Here is a 16,590-nt window from a genome sequence, read left to right as displayed (position 1 = left end):
GGTGCAACATCTCACCCACTTACACATGGCGCAACACGACATCTCACCCACTTTCACATGGTGCAACATCTCACCCACTTACACATGGTGCAACACGACATCTCACCCACTTACACATGGTGCAACATCTCATCCACTCACACATGGTGCAACATGACATCTCACCCACTTACACATGCTGCAATACGACATCTCACCCACTTACACATGGTGCAACACAACGTCTCACCCACTTACACATGGTGCAACACGACATCTAACCCACTTACACATGTTGCAACACGACATCTCACCCACTTACACATGGTGCAACACGACATCTCACCCACTTACACATGCTGCAACATCTCACCCACTTACACATGGTGCAACATGACATCTCACCCACTTACACATGGTGCAAAACGACATCTCACCCACTTACACACGGTGCAACATCTCATCCACTTACACATGGTGCAACATCTCACCCACTTACACATGGTGCAACACAACATCTCACCCACTTACACATGTTGCAATATGACATCTCACCCACTTACACATGCTGCAACATCTCACCCACTTACACATGGTGCAACACGACATCTCACCCACTTACACATGGTGCAACACGACATCTCACCCACTTACACATGGTGCAACATCTCATCCACTTACACATGTTGCAATACGACATCTCAACCACTTACACATGGTGCAACAAGACATCTCACCCACTTACACATGTTGCAATACGACATCTCACCCACTTACACATGGTGCAACACGACATCTCACCCACTTACACATGGTGCAACACGACATCTCACCCACTTACACATGGTGCAACATCTCACCCACTTACACATGGTGCAACACGACATCTCACCAACTTACACATGTTGCAACACGACATCTCACCCACTTACACATGGTGCAACACGACATCTCACCCACTTACACATGGTGCAACATCTCACCCACTTACACATGGTGCAACACGACATCTCACCCACTTTCACATGGTGCAACATCTCACCCACTTACACATGGTGCAACACGACATCTCACCCACTTACACATGGTGCAACATCTCACCCACTCACAACACCTCCTAAAGGGCACGAAAAGTGAAAAACATGATTCAAACCTGTCTTGACATTAGTGGCGCATTTTTTCATTTGGCTGGTGATTGTCAAAATGTATCACCTTGAGAGGCCGGGTATTGTGCTAGTCATATAAGATCTGACCAAGATCATTTCATTTTTCAACATCTGTTTTACACTATTTACATTTTTCAAATTTGAATCTGGTCAAGCCTTTGTCATGTTTGTGATTAAGCATGCCCTAAATATTTAAATAGCAAAACTTCTATGTTCAGTCTACTTGCCCTTTATAGCCATGAGAAGCTATATCTTGTGTAAACAACATCTGAAAGCAGTTGGCGTGAGGACTACTGCATACCTGTTAAACTCGAGGGAGTTCATCAAGACGACATAGGGAGGGTTGGGGCCATCCTTCAGTATCCAGCTGTAGTCGTCCTGTGTCTCCAGGTAGTGCAGGACGCCCACATTGCCCTCGGAGGAGGCTGTAACAGTGGGGCAGGGACAGTTCACGGGCGAGTCAAGTCGGTGATAGTTGGAATAGGTTCTACGAAAATTGCTTTGACACAGTGTGGACACATTATTGAATAAAGCTTAACACACCAGCCTTCGAAATGAACTCTGAAATAGTGCTGAAGACAGGTTAAAGATCAATGGTGGTAGACCTCATTGACTAGTAGCATTAGAGGGCTATGCTGATGAACCAGTTCTCAATGATTCTTTTTCTCAACAAATTGGAACTGAAAAGATGGACAGAACTTGTAAACATGGTAAATAGCATATTCTTGTTCAAGCAGGTGAAGTAAGGTTTACACAAGTCCTCTGAGCTAGTCTTCAAACCCATATAAATAAACATAAGACTAAGGGAATGCAGTATTACCAGTATATCGGTAAATTGAGGTTAATTCTTTCCAAGATGCGTATCACAATATCCCTTTTTAATGCTCGGTATTTCGGGTGATTTCAAGAAGCAATTTTTTTCCTGTGTTTAATGTTGTACACTTGCCAAATACCTCTGACATGTTTCCATAACTCCAAAATGCAAGGACATGAAGATTACCTCCCTTATATGCATTTGCATCATTTCGTTTTGTTTGTTTGTTGTTTAACGCCGAACTCTGCAATATTCGAGCTATATGACGGCAGTCTGTAAATAATCAAGTCTGGGCCAGACAATCCAGTCAATTGACATCATGAGCATCGATCATGAACAGGGACAAGATGACATGCATCAACCAAGTCAGCTAGCCCGACCATCCGATCCCATTAGTCGCCTCTTACAACAAGCATAGTCACTTATTACGGCAAGCATGGGTTGGTGAAGACCTATTCTACTCCTGATCTTCACGGGTCACATCATTTTGTACACTTACGTCAACAACATCTATGGCACATGGTTATACGGCTCCACATGCTGTCATCTAAGCACAATGGAGAGGTAGCTTTATAGTCACTTGGATGTATAAAGATATATTGTCATGCACCCCACTGTCACAGTAAGATAGCTATATAATTACGCAAAACAATAAGATAACACAGTGAAAGGCTTGCATTGCCCAGTCTGGTCTGATTTCAGAATCAGTCTGTTTATTTACAAATGAGAAAAGTCCAGTCACGTGATAGGAAGATTAGTCCAGTGTAATGTCATGTCATCACTGTCCAGGAGAGTGCCTCCGTGTCTACTTATTGAGTGAGTAAACATTATGGTGTATCAGTGTCCAGGAGAGTGCCTCCGTGTCTACTTATTGAGTGAGTAAACATTATGGTGTATCAGTGTCCAGGAGAGTGCCTCCGTGTCTACTTATTGAGTGAGTAAACATTATGGTGTATCAGTGTCCAGGAGAGTGCCTCCGTGTCTACTTATTGAGTGAGTAAACATTATGGTGTATCAGTGTCCAGGAGAGTGCCTCCGTGTCTACTTATTGAGTGAGTAAACATTATGGTGTATCAGTGTCCAGGAGAGTGCCTCCGTGTCTACTTATTGAGTGAGTAAACATTATGGTGTATCAGTGTCCAGGAGAGTGCCTCCGTGTCTACTTATTGAGTGAGCAAACATTATGGTGTATCAGTGTCCAGGAGAGTGCCTCCGTGTCTACTTATTGAGTGAGTAAACATTATGGTGTATCAGTGTCCAGGAGAGTGCCTCCGTGTCTACTTATTGAGTGAGTAAACATTATGGTGTATCAGTGTCCAGGAGAGTGCCTCCGTGTCTACTTATTGAGTGAGCAAACATTATGGTGTATCAGTGTCCAGGAGAGTGCCTCCGTGTCTACTTATTGAGTGAGTAAACATTATGGTGTATCAGTGTCCAGGAGAGTGCCTCCGTGCCTACTTATTGAGTGAGTAAACATTATGGTGTATCAGTGTCCAGGAGAGTGCCTCCGTGTCTACTTATTGAGTGAGTAAACATTATGGTGTATCAGTGTCCAGGAGAGTGCCTCCGTGCCTACTTATTGAGTGAGTAAACATTATGGTGTATCAGTGTCCAGGAGAGTGCCTCCGTGCCTACTTATTGAGTGAGTAAACATTATGGTGTATCACTGTCCAGGAGAGTGCCTCCGTGCCTACTTATTGAGTGAGTAAACATTATGGTGTATCAGTGTCCAGGAGAGTGCCTCCGTGTCTACTTATTGAGTGAGTAAACATTATGGTGTATCAGTGTCCAGGAGAGTGCCTCCGTGCCTACTTATTGAGTGAGTAAACATTATGGTGTATCAGTGTCCAGGAGAGTGCCTCCGTGTCTACTTATTGAGTGAGTAAACATTATGGTGTATCAGTGTCCAGGAGAGTGCCTCCGTGTCTACTTATTGAGTGAGTAAACATTATGGTGTATCAGTGTCCAGGAGAGTGCCTCCGTGCCTACTTATTGAGTGAGTAAACATGGTGTATCAGTGTCCAGGAGAGTGCCTCCGTGCCTACTTATTGAGTGAGTAAACATTATGGTGTATCAGTGTCCAGGAGAGTGCCTCCGTGTCTACTTATTGAGTGAGTAAACATGGTGTACATGGTGTACCAGCCTCTTGTTTTGTTCAGTCTATAAACTTCAATTCATCATGTTCATACATTGATGTCTCAAATTGCTCCTGAGTTCAATATTTTGAATTATACAATATATTTTGATACATATCGCAGCACGGCCTTGTGCATCATAAAATATTTCGATACACTTTAAACCTCCAACATGTCCAACACACATCCCTAATTTGATTTGAATGAACAGCCAGAAATGTGGGTTCAATTCACCTGCCATTTTACATTTGTATCTAAGACGCTTATCATGCCGAAAAAAAATGATTAAAATCTGAACATTTTTTACATTTGTATACTTTACCCTGCATGTGATATCCATTCAGGGTCTCAAGTAACCTTATGACGGTTAGCTAAAACATAACTAATTCTACCTGGGTTCTAGGGTTGTCATGATACCCCTAACTCATACATCCTTTGAGAATGTATAGCAGAGATACAAACCCTGAAGGCTTGGAGTAATCAGTGGGGTAAAACAGTGTATTTTCATGTGTAATGTAATGTTAAGAGTACCATGGCATGATGCTGGTTTTTGCTTTGATGTTTGTGAGAGGCCCATATGTACATGAAGCATGGGTGCACATGCATTGCTGGTAGTAATGTAGGGCGATAAAGCTCAAAATAAGCAAAACAAAACTGCTTGTCTTTGTATGGCCAAATATGACTAAACCTCGAAATTGAATATCATTAAAAATGTGAAAAAAGGACATCGCAAATATAATCATGTGGTCAAAGTTCCACACATTAAAAAAATTCATCATGTGACAATATTAACTCTATTGCAGAAAGGCAATGTGGTGTGGTGTACACAGGGGTTGACTTGTCAACTTAACTGATGGCTGTGAACTAAACTGATGGCTGTGGACTTAACTGATGGCTGTGGACTTAACTGATGGCTGTGAACTTAACTGATGGCTGTGGACTTAACTGATGGCTGTGGACTTAACTGATGGCGGTGGACTTAACTGATGGCTGTGGACTTAACTGATGGCTGTGGACTTAACTGATGGCTGTGGCCAGCCAAATTTATGAAAGGCTTGTCCAAACATAAAGTAGATGGCCTGTCTGGCTAGTCAAAATTTCACCCCTTCTCCCTGAATGTATAATTTTTTTTATTGGACACTGCTCATGAAATCACGTCATATCTTGAAGTCATGTGAATGGTTAACTCAAAGACCATCTTGGTAGAACAACCGATGACCAATACTGTTATGTATTGTACAACATCTTTATTTGTTCATAAAATCGCCACGAAATGGGGCAAATGGAAGTCAAGATATAATCTCAGAGAGCAGGAAATGACGTTTTAGGGGTGAGGAGTTCTAAAATTTTCAGAGTCCCCTGGACATGCTGGGTAACTCAGTTGTGGCCTCCAACATTTAGTTTTGTGCCAGTTAACTTTTGAAAGTAGCAGGGCCAGCTGGCTTCATTCGAATTTGTTGTTAAATCTGCCCCTGTGTAGAAGCAATCGCTTCCTGCAGAATGCTTCACATTATCAGTGCATGAACAATTTGCTCTTCATGATATTTTACACATTTAAATAATTCGTGAAAAAAAGTCAAAATCGTAATTTGGGGATGATAAGCATAATAGCGTAAATTTAGGCCAAAAAACGTAATTATAAAGTCAAGAGCGTAATGGTTGGCATCTCTGTCTATACACATTACCATACTTGTGTCACGATACAATATGTAAAACAATACTTACTTCACAGAGTTTTTGTGTGAAATTCTCCATGTTCCATAAGGCCCGAGACTATCAACTATTTTGTGTTTAAAACTCATCATGTCCCATGACAGTATAACTTAGGTTCACTTTATGGTGTTATGTTCCAAGACAGGTGGTGAGGTAACCAGTTACTACAAAGCTTCATAAATGTTACTTTTTGAAACTTACATTGATACAGAATTAAAAAAAGAATTGATACATGGACAGGTGTATTGTGTTGTAGGTGTATACGATGTACTCAAACACTACCTAATGACCACCCAATGGCGTCTAACAGAACCATGGCATTCCCACAGCATACGTACATGTACACCCAATCTGGTGGGTGGCGTTCAGAGACCGGAAACAAGCATTTTGAGTCTGAAGGTCAATATAAATCTTCTCCTTTGTTCTCTTTGCATCTGAAACAAAACTCAAGTATTATGTATGTCCAACTAGTCTTCAGCAAAAACTGAGAAGGATAAGAAACCTTAAAGAATTTTTTACATGTTCATTACCTGTGATGCTAATCACAAGGTAGGAGAGTACTCATTATGTGTTAAAGCCTCTGCAGTCCCATGGGAAAGTGTTGGCTTACTGCCAGATTCTCAGGCTCAGTAACTCATTAGCCTTCAGTCTTCATTGTATCTTCAATCTGGCAAAGCAGGTACGATCCTACACTACCCCGATGGTTGGAATATTGGAATCTGGAAAAGTGTGCCCTGTAAAGTGCAGTACTCCCTATATGTCTCATAGCAGTCTTTAATGGGGAGTTCTGCACTTTATGGGGTGCAGTAAATGGATATCAATTAGCACCACAGAGAGGATCAAGCTCATGTTGCCGTTTGAAGCTGAGCTGTGATAATGAGTTGGTGTAATAAGTTAAGACTTTATCTGGGGACCACAGGTGCTTGAACAAAAATTATTGCTTGTCAGCCAGTGATCAGCAGCCGATTGTTTACCTCGATGTGCATGCACAGTAGCCAGATTTCTTTGTGAAACTGGATAAAAATTACCAGAAAAGGACACCAATCCTTATGATCGGAAAGAAGATCCAAGTTTAGAGTTGGGGGTAATCTACTCTCACCCTGAGGATCGAAATGGCAAGCGAGATCAGTGACTAGTCTAGTCAGTTGTCGCGTGACTGTCGTCTGTCGCATGATCTGGACCAATCTTGCTTCATGATTTCGAGGTTTGTTTATTAATTAGATCTCAAGTTTTGAATCTAAAACTTCAAATAAATGGACCGCTAAATGGACCATATATTGTTCTGCATATCCATACTGAAATTTCTACACCTATTCACTGACGTTATTTCTTAGGCCATGCCCATGAACTGAGTCATGGATACTTTTGTCTAATCAATAAAACAAAATGCGCTTTTGAAAGAGCGGTTGGGCTTAAGGAAGTCACATTTTATTCGAATCCATTTCTTAACGATCAGGCATTTTTTCCGATAAATTACATACCTGTGTAACTCGGTAATAGCGCCAACACCAAAATATATTTAACAGAAAGTATTATCCACTTCCTTGCCAAGTTCGCCATGATTCTGTACTTCCGGCTTTCTTCAGGGGAAGTAACTCTATTTGCCAGCGATGGAAAGTGTGATGATCAGAACGTGAGACAAATTTGAAAAGAGTTCGAATCCGAAATAAAATGTGATTATGGTCAAACCTTTTCTCTTCTAAGTCCAGTTCAAATATTTAAAATAAAGCCGAACTTGTCAAGAAACGCTACTAAAATTGACCTAGTTAGACGTTTATATGCAGGGCGTCTGAAACAGGAGGAGGTAAACACGGCTGAATCGGGACGAATTCGGCTGGAAACGGCTGAATCGGGAAGCTTCCTCAACAATATCTAATTGTTTTTGAATTTCCCGTCACGAAACACAGGATCTTGATCAGGCTTTTGTCAAATTTTAATCGAGAATGGTCCTATCAAGGACGGCAGTAAAATTCCTCAATGTGTGAGTGAGCCCTTAGGTGAGAGAAGGATGGCTGGGACGCGGGCGGTGGGCAGGTGTGGGTTCAGTGTTGCGCTGTATTCAGGCATCTATCATGCCAACCTAGCTGCCACGTGTTTTGTTCACTTCTTGATTTGTGTTTAGCGTGCACCTCCACTCCCACGCCTCTTTTTGAAAATTTCGGCCCCACCCTCTTACATATGTGTACATATGAAGTGCGTGGCTGTATAATTTGTTTTCTGACGATATGTATACGAGTGTGTTCAAGCCATTGTTGCTGAAATCCCTCTGATGCCCGAATTCGTCATGTAAGCGTGGCAAGTGTCTATAGTTTATACGTATCGTGTCTGACTGGTATCGCCGATATTCAGTTCCCAAAATTGTTACTGTTAGTATATGCGTTTGTTTCTTAACGTCGCACTTAGCAATTTTCTCTATAAACTATATGTTGGCAGTCTGTAAGTAATCGAGTCTGGACCACACAGTCCGGCGCTTGCCTGGAGTTTTAAATACATGTTGTATCGGTACTTACTATACATTAACATCAGACCTAAGCGTTGCTCTTTTGTTTGCCACATTCCATGCTAGGAACAATTGTCACTTAACAATGTCTCATTACATCTTCAGGAAGAAAATTTAACATGTTTAAAACGAAAAAAAACCCCAAACATATTCATCATTGCCGAGAAATTGGGCGTATTGTACATCGTGTGTCAAAAGTCAAACAAGGGCCATAACTCTGTAAAATGTAAATTTTCGACGAACCTGCATGTTAATCCCTTAACAACGTACATGCAAAATGGCATACTTGTAGCCTTTGTGGTTTCCGGTAAAACTTGCCCCATTAAAGTCTGACCCAAACCGTAACTGTATATCAATGTGTGGTTTCATCAGTTCTTTAGCCACAACTTGAAGTAAACTAAATGGAATTGACAATTAAGTTGCACGTGAAGCGAATGTAAAATCTCTACGCTCTCCAACCATCTCTGGCACACACAGCGGGTGACAAGAGAACGAATGGAAACAATGCTTGTCAAATCATGTACGTTTATACTTTAATTGTTAATTGATGCCACGAACCATGGCCAAATTCAAAGAGTAGGTCAGCAAATTAGAAACGCAGGTGATTGTTTCCATATACAATCTAATGTAGCCATCAGCTCATACTGCATAGAATACACATATATATAATAACATACTGCATAGAATACACAGATATATAATAACATACTACATAGAATACACAGATATATAATAGCATACTGCATAGAATACACAGATATATAATAACATACTACATAGAATACACAGATATATAATAACATACTGCATAGAATACACAGATATATAATAACATACTACATAGAATACACAAATATATAATAGCATACTGCATAGAATACACAGATATATAATAACATACTACATAGAATACACAGATATATAATAACATACTGCATAGAATACACAGATATATAATAACATACTACATAGAATACACAGATATATAATAGCATACTGCATAGAATACACACATATATATAATAGCATACTGCATAGAATACCCAAATAAGTAATAGCATACTGCATAGAATACACAAATATGTAATAGCATACTGCATAGAATACACAAATATGTAATAGCATACTGCATAGAATACACAAATATATAATAGCATAATACATAGAGTACACAGATATATAATAGCATACTGCACAGAATACACAGATATATAATAGCATACTGCATAGAATACACAGATATATAATAGCATACTGCAAAGAATACACAGATATATAATAGCATACTGCACAGAATGCACAAATATGTAATAGCATACTGCATAGAATACACAAATATGTAATAGCATACTGCATAGAATGCACAAATATGTCATAGCATACTGCATAGAATACACAAATATGTAATAGCATACTGCATAGAATACACAAATATGTAATAGCATACTGCATAGAATACACAAATATATAATAGCATACTACATAGAATACACAGATATATAATAGCATACTGCATAGAATACACAAATATGTAATAGCATACTGCATAGAATGCACAAATATGTCATAGCATACTGCATAGAATGCACAAATATGTAATTGCATACTGCATAGAATGCACAAATATGTAGTAGCATACTACATAGAATACACAAATATGTAATAGCATACCGCATAGAATACACAAATATGTAATAGCATACTGCATAGAATGCACAAATATGTAATAGCATACTGCATAGAATACACAAATATGTAATAGCATACTACATAGAATACACAGATATATAATAGCATACTGCATAGAATACACAAATATGTAATAGCATACTGTATAGATTACACAAATATGTAATAGCATACTGCATAGAATACACAAATGTATAATAGCATACTGCATAGAATACCCAAATAAGTAATAGCATGCTGCATAGAATACCCAAATAAGTAATAGCATACTGCATAGAATACACAAATATGTAATAGCATACTGCATAGAATACACAAATATGTAATAGCATACTGCATAGAATACACAAATATATAATAGCATAATACATAGAGTACACAGATATATAATATCATACTGCATAGAATACACAGATATATAATAGCATACTGCATAGAATACACAAATATGTAATAGCATACTGCACAGAATACACAAATATATAATAGCATTATACATAGAGTACACAGATATATAATATCATACTGCATAGAATACACAGATATATAATAGCATACTGCATAGACTACACAGATATATAATAGCATACTGCACAAAATACACAGATATATAATAGCATACTGCATAGAATGCACAAATATGTAATAGCATACTGCATAGAATACACAAATATATAATAGCATAATACATAGAGTACACAGATATATAATAGCATACTGCATAGAATACACAGATATATAATAGCATACTGCATAGAATACACAAATATATAATAGCATACTGCATAGGATACACAGATATATAATAGCATACTGCATAGAATGCACAAATATGTAATAGCATACTACATAGAATACACAAATATGTAATAGCATATTACATAGAATACACAAATATGTAATAGCATACTACATAGAATACACAAATATGTAATAGCATACTGTATAGAATGCACAAATATGTAATAGCATACTACATAGAATACACAAATATGTAATAGCATACTGCATAGAATGCACAAATATATAATAGCATACTGCATAGAATGCACAAATATGTAATTGCATACTACATAGAATACACAAATATGTAATAGCATACTGCATAGAATGCACAAATATATAATAGCATACTGCATAGAATACACAAATATGTAATAGCATACTGCATAGAATACACAAATATGTAATAGCATATTACATAGAATACACAAATATGTAATAGCATACTACATAGAATACACAAATATGTAATAGCATACTGTATAGAATGCACAAATATGTAATAGCATACTACATAGAATACACAAATATGTAATAGCATACTGCATAGAATGCACAAATATATAATAGCATACTGCATAGTATTCACAAATATATAATAGCATACTGCATTGAATACACAAATATGTAATAGCATACTACATAGAATACACAAATATGTAAAAGCATACTGCATAGAATGCACAAATATGTAATATCATACTACATAGAATACACAAATATGTAATAGCATACTGCATAGAATGCACAAATATATAATAGCATACTGCATAGAATACACAAATATGTAATAGCATACTGCATAGAATGCAGAAATATGTAATAGCATACTACATAGAATACACAAATATGTAATAGCATACTACATAGAATACACAAATATGTAAAAGCATACTGCATAGAATGCACAAATATGTAGTAGCATACTACATAGAATACACAAATATGTAATAGCATACTACATAGAATACACAAATATGTAAAAGCATAATGCATAGAATGCACAAATATGTAATAGCATACTACATAGAATACACAAATATGTAATAGCATACTGCATAGAATACACAAATATGTAAAAGCATACTGCATAGAATGCACAAATATATAATAGCATACTGCATAGAATACACAAATATGTAATAGGATGCCGCATAGAATACACAAATATGTAAAAGCATAATGCATAGAATGCACAAATATATAATAGCATACTACATAGAATACACAGATATATAATAGCATACTGCATTAAATGCACAAATATGTAATAGCATACTGCATAGAATACACAAATATGTAATAGCATACTACATAGAATACACAGATATATAATAGCATACTGCATAAAATGCACAAATATGTAATAGCATACTGCATAGAATACACAAATATGTAATAGCATACCGCATAGAATGCACAAATATGTAATAGCATACCGCATAGAATACACAAATATATAATAGCATACTACATAGAATGCACAAATATATAATAGCATACTACATAGAATGCACAAATATATAATAGCATACTTCATAGAATACACAAATATATAATAGCATACTATTGGGCTGAGCACATACCTGACCAAATTCAGACATTAGAACTAAATTACAATTTATAGAAGTGCCATCTCGAATCTTTTTAACTTTACCAAGTAATATGTTTAGACATTTAAAACTATTTACATTATCTGTGGACATGATTCTTACAAAAACATCATTTGATAGAGAAGATGTGTGGAAATTGGACTTTATAGTCAGTTAACGCCCTTGCCTAGAGAAGATGTGTGGAAACTGGACTTTATACTCAGTTAACACCCTTGCCTAGAGAAGATATGTGGAAAATGGACTTTATACTCAGTTAACACCCTTGCCTAGAGAAGATATGTGGAAAATGGACTTTATAGGCAGTTAACACCCTTGCCTAGAGAAGATGTGTGGAAACTGGACTTTATAGTCAATTAACACCCCTGCCTAGAGAAGATGTGTGGAAACTGGACTTTATAGTCAGTTTACACCCCTGCCTAGAGAAGATGTGTGGAAACTGGACTATTATAGTCAGTTAACTCCCTTGCCTAGGGTAGGGAAGATGTGTGGAAACTGGACTTTTATAGTCAGTTAACTCCCTTGCCTCTGGTAGGGAAGATGTGTGGAAACTGGACTTATGTAGTCAGTAAACGCCCTTGCCTAGGGTAAGGAAGATGTGTCGAAACTGGACTTATGTAGTCAGTTAACTCCCTTGCCTAGGGTAGGGAAGATGTGTGGAAACTGGACTTATGTAGTCAGTTAACGCCCTTGCCTAGGGTAGGGAAGATGTGTGGAAACTGGACTTTTATAGTCAGTTAACTCCCTTGCCTAGGGTAGGGAAGATGTGTGGAAACTGGACTTATGTAGTCAGTTAACGCCTTTGCCTAGGATAGGGAAGATATGTGGAAACTGGACTTATGTAGTCAGTTAACACCCTTGCCTAGAGGAGATATGTGGAAAATGGACTTTATAGGCAGTTAACACCCTTGCCTGGAGAAGATGTGTGGAAACTGGACTTTATAGTCAATTAACACCCCTGCCTAGAGAAGATGTGTGGAAACTGGACTTTATAGTCAGTTTACACCCCTGCCTAGAGAAGATGTGTGGAAACTGGACTATTATAGTCAGTTAACTCCCTTGCCTAGGGTAGGGAAGATGTGTGGAAACTGGACTTTTATAGTCAGTTAACTCCCTTGCCTAGGGTAGGGAAGATGTGTGGAAACTGGACTTATGTAGTCAGTTAACACCCTTGCCTAGGGAAGATGCATTTAATCGTCTACTAAGTACACTTCTTTCACCCTGTACCAGACAAATTAATATTTCAAATGTTTATTCAGTTTAAATACACGTCCAGGGTGTACTTTAAATTGTTGTAAATTAAAATATTTCCCACCCCCTCATATTAATCAGAAACATGGGAATTTCAAGTGTTAAAAGGAGATAATTAAGTTTGGAAAGGTGAGGTGAAATTGGGTTTAACGTCGCGTTCCAGATTAAGTATAGGATAAAACACGTCCGAGGGTTGTTATGATATTTAAAACCCGCATCCCGAGGGATTTTCCGAGGGAAAGGGTTTTAAATATCACAACAACCCGAGGGGAAGTGTTTTATCTTACTTATAAACCGACTTTGTTCCTTAAAACTATCCACAAACTAAATTTCAACCCATTATAAGTGTACAATAAAGCACGTCCAAGGGTTCTTATCACATTTAAAACGCGCATCCCAAGGATAACGGTTTAAGATATCATAAAAACCCGAGGGGGAGTGTTTTATCTAACTTATGAACCGAAAAAAGAAACTTAAAACAACATTTATCAACATTTTTATGTTTCGAACATACTTTCCATGAACCTTAGGAAACGAGCGTAAAATATCTGTTGCTGGCGTACGGATCTTGAAAAGGACATTCTAAAAAGCAGAGCGGCTCATCAACAGCTCTGTAGCCTTGTTATACAATCACTGGGCTACAGATACGGAGGTTGAGAGTTCGATCCTCGGAAATATAAAGAAAACATTTGTCATTTGATTTTACATTTCATTACATGTTACAATCCGTACGGAAGTTATATTAATAAAATACCTAGGACATTATATAAAATCCCTGGGATATTATAACACATTATATAGCAAATAACGCCGCACTCAGCAATATTCCAGCTATATGACGGCGGTCTGTAAATAATCAAGTCTGGACCAGACAATCCAGTGATTAGTATCATGAGCATCAATCCACGCAATTGGGATCGATGCATCAACCAAGCGAGCCTGACCACCCGATCCCGTTAGTCGCCTTTTACGACAAGCATAGTCACCTTTTACGTCAAGCAGTGGTTGCTGAAGACCTATTCTACCCAGGAATCTTCACGGGTCCAAGAGACTGCGGCCAGTGGATATCAGGGCCTACACAGTAACCAGGAGACTGGTTCAATAAAATAGTTACCGGATAGATGTAACATATTAAAGTGTGTCCCATTGGGATTTTGGGAAAAATGAGTTTACGATATGTGACCTGTTTCATTGTGTGTCATTGAACCCCGACTGGGTTTGTCGTTCATCATGCTATCAACCACGGGTTTGGCTCGTCCAGACCCGCTGTGCTACAGGTAGATGGTCGTGAAAGAGGCGCAAAACAACATTTAATCGCTCCATGAAGGAATATTTCCACATAGTTTCGCATGGTTGAATCCATGCATCAGTCGGGCAGTCGTTAAGTTTCGAATTTCACTTGAATTGTTTGGACCACACAAACCCGGGCTTGAGTGCATGTACCAAGCCCGCAGTTCACGATGAATCATCCAGGACACACAATGCCATCTTACAGCACTGGGACAAATTTACGTTATGATCAATGGGCCGAAATCCTATTACAACTACAGTAGAACACGGATATAAAGAACTGATTTCTCTGGTCCCTTGTAGTTCGTTATATCCATGCTCTACTGTATTTGTATTGCTATTCGTCAGGGTTTTCTTTGTTGACAAATGAAGAAAGTGACTGTAGGATTAAGTGTGATATGCTCCTCTGAAACTCCAGGTGTGCCGTGATATGCATGCTCATGGTATAGTCGGTATAGTCGGAACCGCACATACCAGATACGAGTATATATTTTATGATTATGGAAAGGGGTTTGTCGCTTTTATCTGCAGCTGTACATGTTGAGTAGAATATGACACCATTGTATCAGCATGTTGATGTGGTGCTATCGATATCAATATAATAAGAGATCTAGGTGGGCGATGAAACAAGTATGCACGATTGGCTAAAGACGCGGGCATCTGACCAATGAGGGCCGATCTGTCTTCCTGGTTCAAAGTCCAGGTGTTACTGATGGTCTCATTGTGACAACACCTTCTTGTTATCAGTTGGATAACGCTTTACTGAACCAGCGTTCTTGTTTATAATAATAAATAGTTTACTTATACTACATAGAACGAAGTATTGGTTTCAAATGTTCCGAATAACACTCGTACAGAAGGTAATCTTCAAATACAATTCATGATAGTGACAGACTCACTTACACATGAGGAGAAATCTTTATGGAAAATGCTTATTAAAGTTGATACGGCGGAGTCTCCTTATAGTTATCATAATTGGCCGTTATGGAAAATATTATTAAGAACATTATATAAAAAATTGTTCAAATTTACCATGCGTGTTTATGATTAAAAGACGTGTTTGTCTGTGCATGTTTGTAAATAGAAAGTATAGTATTCGTGTTTGTGCATGTTTGTAAATAGAAAGTGTAGTATTCGTGTTTGTGCATGTTTGTAAATAGAAAGTATAGTATTCGTGTTTGTGCATGTTTGTAAATAGAAAGTATAGTATCGTGTTTGTGCATGTTTGTAAATAGAAAGTATAGTATTCGTGTTTGTACAAAGAAAGTATAGTATTCGTGTTTGTGCATGTTTGTAAATAGGAAGTATAGTATTCGTGTTTGTGCATGTTTGTAAATAGGAAGTATAGTATTCGTGTTTGTGCATGTTTGTAAATAGAAAGTATAGTATTCGTGTTTGTGCATGTTTGTAAATAGAAAGTATAGTATTCGTGTTTGTGCATGTTTGTAAATAGGAAGTATAGTATTCGTGTTTGTGCATGTTTGTAAATAGAAAGTATAGTATTCGTGTTTGTACAAAGAAAGTATAGTATTCGTGTTTGTGCATGTTTGTTTCCCGCATCACGAACAGCAAGACATTCACACGCCAGTGTATCTGCAGTGTTCGCATTGTGCCTTGCTGTCGTGACTTAAGGGGCATCCGTTCCGAAACGACATGTACA

The 16,590-nt window shown here is 38.0% G+C and overlaps 1 protein-coding gene across 2 annotated transcripts in view; it reads right to left on the bottom strand.

Annotated features, from left to right (window-relative positions):
• LOC124125633 (nicastrin-like) overlaps positions 1-7,418 on the bottom strand; it is a 47,155-nt gene extending 39,737 nt beyond the window's left edge. For both annotated transcript variants that reach the window (XM_048398371.1, XM_048398370.1), the window contains exons 1-3: positions 7,289-7,418; positions 6,146-6,241; positions 1,447-1,570 (exon numbers count right to left, since the gene is read on the bottom strand). In XM_048398371.1, the coding sequence (XP_048254328.1) occupies positions 1,447-1,570; positions 6,146-6,241; positions 7,289-7,367 (299 nt within the window). In that variant the 5' untranslated portion in view covers positions 7,368-7,418. The remainder of the gene's footprint in view (positions 1-1,446; positions 1,571-6,145; positions 6,242-7,288) is intronic.
• Positions 7,419-16,590: the final 9,172 nt, after the last annotated feature.

Source organism: Haliotis rufescens, unplaced genomic scaffold (assembly GCF_023055435.1).
Source record: "Haliotis rufescens isolate VD_foot unplaced genomic scaffold, xgHalRufe1.0.p SCAF_18, whole genome shotgun sequence".
Lineage (NCBI taxonomy): Eukaryota > Metazoa > Mollusca > Gastropoda > Lepetellida > Haliotidae > Haliotis > Haliotis rufescens.
This window is presented reverse-complemented; position numbering and strand designations above follow the sequence as displayed.